The sequence below is a fragment of the Budorcas taxicolor genome, chromosome 7 (assembly GCF_023091745.1).
Source record: "Budorcas taxicolor isolate Tak-1 chromosome 7, Takin1.1, whole genome shotgun sequence".
Lineage (NCBI taxonomy): Eukaryota > Metazoa > Chordata > Mammalia > Artiodactyla > Bovidae > Budorcas > Budorcas taxicolor.
The window spans coordinates 18618658-18627249 of record NC_068916.1 but is presented as its reverse complement, the minus strand read 5'-3'; the positions used below and the strand labels follow the sequence as shown (position 1 = coordinate 18627249).

Genomic DNA, 8592 nt, shown 5'->3' with positions numbered 1-8592 from the left:
CTGAACTGACCTGAGCCAGCGCGTTCAAGCCTCCTTCGAATCACGGGGAGGGCTGTGGACACGAATGATGGCCCCTAGAAAGAGAAAACCGTGGCTGCAAGCGCAGCTTCGGGAACGAGTGGGGCAGCCTAGTCGAAACAGGTTTAGGAACTTGGGTGATATGCGCATGCTCAGACTCTGGACGCGTCACGATTGGTGGATTCGGGTTTCCCGGGAGACGCTAAGGGAGTGCTGAAAAGGTAGATTGCCTATGGGCGGCCGTGTGCGCATGCCCAAGCTCTGGGGGCGGGGCTTGTTGAGAAGGTCGGGTTCGGGCTTTCTGGGGAGCAAGGTGCGCATGCCCAGACTGTGAAAAGACTCCCCGCGGCAGTTGAGTCTGCGTATTGGAGGCAACGCCGGAGCGAGATGCTGGTGTTAATGCTGGTGGTGGCGACCACCTTTCGGTTCTGCCCGCTGGTCAAAGCTCAGCCGCTGTGCCGGTGGGGCTGCCCTTCCGGGCCTGGGGTACTGCCAGGGGTCGGGGATGGGGCAGACTCATCTCTGGGCGCAAACTAGGAAAGATGCTCCGCTCCCCAACCTCATTGAGGATTCCCAGTTTACTTGATAACCACTTTTCTCTCCCACCTCATGCCTTCCAGCCCATCACCAAGTCCTCCCATTGCCACTTAAAGACTTTAGCCTGATTCCGATGCCTTCAAGCCACCTCCGCCACCACTGCCCTGGGCTGTGCCTGGCAGCCAAAGTTGTTTGTAAACGAATCTGACCTTGTAATTCCCCTTCCCTGTGGCACCCAGCATAAAAACCAGTTTCCTTGTGCAGCCTTCATTTCCTCGCATGGTCTGGCCCAGGGTTCCTCAACAGCGCTGCTGACATCTAAGGCCAGATCAATCTCTGGGGTGGGACTGTCTTGTACATTGTAGGATGTTGAGCATCGTCCCTGGCCTCCACCCACTCAATGCCAATAGTACCTCGTTCCCCAGACTTGACAGTCAATCAAATGTGTCTAGGCATCACCAAGGGTCCTCTGGGGATGTGACAACCACTGATGTCGCCCCTGCCCACCCCTGAATCACTGCTTCCAGCCACCGGTCCCTTGAGGAACAGGGAAGACTCGGCGCCTGCTTCTCCCTCTGCCTGGGACGCTTTGCTTCCGGATTTTTCTCCCTGACTTCTTTATTCAGATAGTACTTAAATAGTACACTGCTTTATTTAAAGACCCCCTCTCCCCTATAGACTTCCCTGGTGGCGCAGGTGGTAAAGCATCTGCCTACAGTGCAGGAGACCCGGGTTCGATCCCTGGGTCGTAAAGATCCCCTGGAGAAGGAAATGGCAACCCACTCCAGTATTCTTGCCTGGAAAATCCCATGGACGGAGGAGCATGGTAAACTACAGTCCATGGGGTCGCAAAAAAGTCCGACAGGACTAAGCGATTTCACTTCCCTGCACTTCTCTCCTGTAGCTGCTGCTTCTATAAATCACTAACTTCTGTTACACTTATTTTTTCTTGTTTGTTGCTGTCACTAAGATATTAACTCCATGGGGCATTGACTGTTTCTCTGATTCACTCCTTGCCCAAAATGTTTTCATTTCAGTAAATGTTAGATTAGCGAATATCATACATGAGGTGCCACAGGCACTGGACAGATGCTAAAGCCCAGTTTCAACCCTCAGGGAACTCCTGCCAGTAATAAGCTGTACATTCAGAGGGCCCTGTTTAACGATGAAGTAGAGAATGTATTTCTGGTACATACTCCCATTTGATCACTGCAACAATTTCATAGAGTGATTCCTTAACCTTACTTTATAGAAGTGAAAACATATGCAGTAAAATTAAAAAGACACACTTGCTTTTAATAGGGCAGTGGGGAGTAGGACTTTCAGGTGAAACTTGCTGGCTGGATGTGTCTCAAAGTCTGCAAAGATTGGTACCATCCAATCCTCCCATTTCCCCACACTGGTTCTCAAAGTGCAGTCCTGAGGCAGTAGCATCAGCGTTACCTGGGGACTTGTTAGAACTGCAGATCCTTGAATCTGCTGAGACTCAGCAGTGGAGCCCAGAAATCTACAGTTTATCAGGACCTTCATGTGCTTCTAACTCACATGCAAGACTGAGAACCTGCTGTAGATGGCAGAATCTTTTTTTTTAATTTAATTTTTGGCTGTGCTGGATCTTCGTTGCTGCAGGTGGGTTTTCTCTCATTACTGAGAGTGGGGGCTACTCTTCACTGATGTGCACAGACTCCAGAGCCCGGGCTCAGTAGCTGTGGCTTAGTTGCTCCCTGGCATGTGGAATCTTCCCAACCCAGTGATCAAACCCATCCTCTGCACTGGCAGGCAGACTTCTAACCACTGGACCACCAGGGAAGTCCCAGTTTACTTTATCTGCTGTAAACTGGACCAACATTCTCCCAGCCACCAACAACTTCCCATCCCCCTAGCCAGAAACCACCCCCTCAAAATCCAGGAGTATTTCTAATCTGGTGTCAGTCTGGAAATGACCCGTGATGAGCTCTGAGGAATTATGTCTCCATTCTTGCCTATGAATAAGTCTCTTTCCAGGTGAGGAAGGCTCCCTGTTTCATCAGATTCTCCAGGGGCTCCCATAATCCTACAAGCTTCAAGAACTGGTACACTGCACCATTAACCCAGAGAAAACCTGGTAGGAGTCACACTGAATACTTAGTAAATACTGACAGGTATTTTCTTGTCTCACCTCTAGTATTCGCACGTTGAGGACAGGAAAGGTGTTTCCTGTCGAAGAGAAAATACAAGGGGTATGTGTCTGGCAGCCCACTCCAGTATTCTTCCCTGGAGAATTCCATGGACAGAGGAGCTTGGCAGGCTACATTCCATGAGTTGCAAACAGACACGCCTAAGCAACTAACACCTTATGTGGCTCCATGGGCTTCCCAGGTGGCTAAGTGGGTAAAGAATACGCCTGCAATGTAGGAGACACGGGTTCGATCCCTGGGTGGGGAAGGTCTCCTGGAGGAGGGCATGGCAACCCACTCCTGTATTCTTGCCTGGAGAATCCCCATGGACAGAGGAGCCTGGTGGGCCACAGTCCATGTAGTTGCAAAGAGTCTAGAGATGACTGAAGCAACTGACCACGCACACAGATGGCTCCATAGTTAACATTCATTCTTCACTTCTATTGCTGGATCAGAACGAGTATTTCCTAGTATTTCTTGGATGTCAGTGTTGTGGGCGGCATAGAATATTACTTTATCTAATCCTTACTATTGCCTTTTGAAGTAGGCAGTAACCTCTCCCATGTCACTAAAAAGCTATTAATAATTGAGATGAAGTAGATAGAACACAGGACTGAGTGACTTTCACTTTCTTTCACTTTCAGACAGAATGAGGGCTAAGTGTCTTTATTGAATTTGAAGTTGCCCACTAGGGAACTGTTCCATGTTGTCCACTAAGGAACTGTTTTCATCAGGTGTTTATTAGGATTGATAGGGATTAAAAATTTGTGATTCTCTTTCTAGGACCGCCTGTATTTTTCATCTGGGAAAACTCACTTGATTAAGCATCCTTGTAAGAAAACCCTAGCCCTGTATCTAGGGTAAGATATCTTTCCTTTCTTTTTATCAAACCATTACATTCACCCTTGTTCTTTGATTACACAAACATTAAGAAAAAAGACAGCTCAGTCCTCTGTTGCTAGATGCTAGCCTATAGGGAGTCCACAGTTGGGGTCCAACTGGAGAGCAAGAGGTGAAAAGATAACTAAAATAATTACAGTACAGCTTGTCACAGAGGCTTGATATAAGGCAGTTATGAACAGTGCCATTCACAGTAGAAACGGAAACTTTAAAATACACCGGAATTAACTCAGTAACTCCTCTCTGTTTAAAACCATAAAATTCTTTCAGAGGCGGGCAAGAGAAAGAGATCTGGGTAAGGAAACAATATACCATGTTCATGCATGGCCTTTGGCCTCTTAAAAGTTACCTGCCTAAGGGAACATGCTGTTTCTTTTTTTCTGTCACATTCCTGACATGAAAGCCTTTACTTTAGTGGGATGAGAGTGAAATAAAGGACGAACCTGAAGTTCATCCTCAGCAAAACAAGCCAGGACTTAATGTACATTTCATATAATTTTATTTTTGATGCAGTCACACTTTTCAACTAATGTTATTTCAAGAAGCCAAATAGCCATGCTATAGAGGTTTACTCATGCAAAAATAAATAGATGAGCAATAGCTAAATAGACAATGATAGATAATGGTAGGTAGACAGATAGATAAATAAATCTCTGGTTGCTTGTTAAAGGAATTTTATTTGAATGGAACATTTGAAAACATGCCTGACATTGACTTTTTTTCCTAATTGAAACCTTTTATTGTTTATTTCAGAAGACAAATTTTTCTCACAAAGGACAACTTTGAGAGTAGTCTCATTCCGTTTTCCATCCCTACGTCAATGCAGGTAGTTATGTTGTTGAACCATCTGAGAGATGCTTGAAATAGTAAATACTTAGGGTTAGATATAGGGGCATCCCTGGTGACACAATGGCAAAGAATCTGCCTGCTAATGCAAGAGACACAGGTTCGATCCCTGGGTGGAAAAGATCCCCTGAAGGAGAAAATGGCACCCCACTCTAGTACTCTTGCCTGGGAAATCCCATAGACAAGGGGAGCGTGGCGGGTTTCATTCCATGGGGTTGCAGAGAGCCCAGCACAACTGAAGTGACCGAGCAGGCACACAGGGTTAGATATAGCTGGGAACGCCGTGTGCATACTACTGTGGTTTTGTTAGTTTGGGGACTTAAAGGCATTGAGAGTACTTTCTAATCTGGAAGGAGTGTTGATTCTATTCTGCCCTTACTACCAAAACAGATACTTCTTTTTTCCCTTAAAAAAGAATCAGGTGTCTTCCAAGAGCTCTTTATAATTGGTTTCATGATACATGACATGCACTGATTTTAGGACCTCCCCAAATTACTGTCAACCAAAACAGAAAAACCTGTACCCTCTCAGTAGCTGTCTTGAGAAATCTGATGGCTGGCACTTATACTCCAGAAGGTTCTACCATCTGTTAAAATATTCATACCAGTTTTTCTGATAGCTAAGTGAAAGTCGCTCAGTCGTGTCCGACTCTTTGTGACCCCATGGACTATACAGTCCACAGAATTCTCCAGGCCAGAATACTGGAGTGGGTAGCTGTTCCCTTCTCCTGGGGATCTTCCCACAACCCAGGGATTGAACCCAAGTCTCTACCAGCTGAGCCACCAGGGAAGTCCAAGATTACTGGAGTGGGTAGCCTATCCCTTCTCCAGCAGATCTTCCTGACCCAGAAATTGAACCAGAGTCTCCTGCATTGCAGGCAGATTCTTTATGGGCTGAGCTACATGGTAAGTCCCAGTTTTTCTGATAAGTGACACATTGATCAGTTATATTTATCATTCATTATTGATGCATTAGGCTTTATCCTCAAAAAAGGTCTTTTAAAAAATATTTATTTATGTACCATAATTTCTGTAACCATTCATCTGTTAATGGACATCTAGGATGCTTCCATGTCCTAGCTTGCTGGAGACGGAATGAAACACCAACACTGCAGAGTGGTTTAAATCTTTATATTTTAACACTTGCTTCTTACAGCTACATTATTTTATATCCCTAGCACAACAAGCTACAGGGCAAACTGCCAAGCACTATGATTCAGAGACTATACAGTGCGCAGGCGCAGGGCGAGATAACCTTTACCTTGACTCATTTACTGCAGCTAAGACTGTGTTTTGGGGAACTTCCTTATCAACTTAGAATCCGTTTTGTCCCATGGTCTGTTCCTTTTGAGGAATCAGAGAAACATCCTTGTGTGCAAGAAATGTTCTTTTCCCACGGGAACAAACAGGATTCTTAGCTGAACATCTCGTTTGCAAGAATGTTCAGCCCTGGTTGAGAGTCTCGTTTGCAAGCACTTCTCAACCTTCCTTAAACCTAGTTCCCTACACTGGGCAGAACATCTCGTTTGCAAGAATGTTCAGCCCTGGTTGAGAGTCTCGTTTGCAAGCACTTCTCAACCTTCTTTATACCTTGTTCCCTACATCTCCCCCTTTCTTTTCTTGTAGATGCTGAATAAGTGCTTGAATACGCAAAGCTTCTTCTTTTAATTGTTTCCCTTTTCGCCAGCGCCGGTAGACTATAAAAGCAATAAAACATAAAGCAACAATTAACAAAGTATTCACAAAGGATGTTGTTAACAATGTAGATACATGCCCTAAAGGATTAAGGTTATCTAATCCTTCTTGAAGACTCTTCAGTATATCAGAACCAAGACTATCAGGCAGCGTCTTACTAAAAGTTGACAATATAGTTTGTTCCAATTCCATAATTTCAGCAGTTAAATTCTGGTGTCCCACTAAAGACCTTTTCACCTTTTCCCAACCCTCACTCATATTAAAGGGAACAGGGGTTACACATAGATGAGATGAGTTCCAATCACATTTTAACACACTCTTTGTAGCTAACACAGTCACTTGATCTCCTAACCAGGAAACAGTATGTTGTAAATTCAATACATCAGTAGCCAATTGAGAGTCCAAATCATGCTGTTGTTGCCACAATAAATGAGCATCTTTATGCCATTCCCTGACAAAATCAGCAGTCTGTATGCCTTGATGCAAAGCAAGACCTGCTACAGTTGCTGTTGTTGTTACTGAAGCCACAGCAAGAATTGATGCGATGACAATGCCAAGCATTCTTTGAGATCGATGGAGAAGTTTGTACAGCATTCACAAGATGAGTGACAGCAAAAGACTCCGACCAAGGTTGAGTAAGATTAACAGGCAACCAAAGTTCAGTCTGTGCTTTCACAATGACCAAAGAATAATTACTGGAATGGACCATCTTGTTTTCAACATTTTTTCACCAGGAACGATTTATACATTGAGTCAAGTTACAATCAGAACATGATATAACTCCCAAAATTTCATTTCAAATCCATTGCCCATACAGTAAAGAATAAGGAAATTTTACACATGCTATAGCAGAGTAAGATTTATTAATATGCAAATGAACTTGAAATGGCCCCTTAGGATCATTAATATTTAAAGTAAAGTTTTCCGTCTATATAGTAAGGTCACCTGACACTGCCCATAATTTCCATATATCTCCTTGTAATTGAAGGTGCCCATCCATTTGTAATTGAGGTGGAACCAATGCAGAATGTTGCCATTTTACAGTTTCATTTCCTTGAGATAATGGTCCGGGGAGAGAAGAATGAGCTCGAATATGAGTAAAAAAGACAGGGTTAGTTCGCCTAATTAATAATTGTTGAACCTGAAAAAATAATTTATCAATATTAGTTTTTAAAGTTACCGGTAGAGTGGCTTCAGGAAGATAAATACATGAAAAGACTGCATATTTAGAATCAGAAACAATATTAATAGGAATATCAAAAAAATCTTGTAATGCCAAACAAATGGCCCAAAGTTCAGCAGGCTGCACAGAAGAAAAGGAATGTGGAACAACTTTAGAAGTAGTATCAGTCCAATAACCAGGAGTATTTTTATTGGCATCTGTAAAAATAGTTTTTCCTTTAACTGGAATATTAGATATAGGAGATTTATAAACCATTGATGTATGTCGAAGAAAATCTATCATTTTAGATTGAGGATATTGATTAGAAGAAGTCCCTGAATAAGATGCAAGAGCTATCTGCCAATTTTTATTAAACTGTAAGCAATGAAAAACTTGGGTGGAAGCAAGTTGAGTAATAATTGTTTGAGGGTCACTTCCAATTAACTGAGTAATATGGCCTCGACCTTTCAAAATAAGGAAAGCAATTTTATCCATATAAGTAGTAAGCTTTTTTGTATAGTTATTGGGTAAAAATACCCACTCAATCAACCCTGCAGATTGAGCAATAACTCCAGTAGGAGAATAGGGAGTATGGAACGCTATGAAATATATAGGTTGATCCTGTTGTAGATAAGTAAGAAACCCTTCATTTAACCGTTGCTCTACAAAGTGTAATTTCTCTTTTGCTTGAGAAGTAAGAGATCGAGGACTGTTAAAAGCAGTTTCACCCTCCAAAGTAGAAAATAAATGACGCAATTGAGGTGTAGGAATCCCTAACATGGGACGTAACCAGTTAATATCACCAAAAGGCTTCTGAAAATCATTAAGAGTTTTTAAATTATCTCGTCTAATTTGGACTTTTTGAGGTTTTATTTTTTGTCGTTCCAAAATAGCACCTAAATATGAAATAGGAAATTCAGTTTGAATTTTTTCAGGAGCAATATGAAGATTAAAATCACTTAAAGCTTTCTTTACATGAATAAAAAATTTATCTCGTTCCTCTTTACTAGGAGCTGCCAATAGAAGATCATCCATATAATGATAGAGAAGACAATTAGAAAATTGTTGTCTCACAGTAATAAGAGCACGATCAACAAACTCCTGACAAAGTGTAGGGCTATTAATCATTCCTTGAGGCAACACTGTCCATTGATAACGTTTTATGGGCTGCCCATGATTATACACTGGAATAGTAAGAGCAAATTTATTTCTGTCTTTTATTTGCAAAGGAATATTAAAAAAACAATCCTTCAAATCTAAAACCATCAAAGACCAATCC

General features: G+C 42.6%; 1 protein-coding gene across 1 annotated transcript in view; it reads left to right on the top strand.

Moving 5' to 3' along the window:
* The first annotated feature begins 405 nt into the window (after nt 1-405).
* CATSPERD (cation channel sperm associated auxiliary subunit delta) overlaps nt 406-8592 on the top strand; it is a 43973-nt gene continuing 35786 nt past the window's right edge. The window contains exons 1-4 of the mRNA XM_052642821.1: nt 406-479; nt 2720-2774; nt 3495-3571; nt 4365-4437. Of these exons, the coding sequence (XP_052498781.1) occupies nt 406-479; nt 2720-2774; nt 3495-3571; nt 4365-4437 (279 nt within the window). The remainder of the gene's footprint in view (nt 480-2719; nt 2775-3494; nt 3572-4364; nt 4438-8592) is intronic.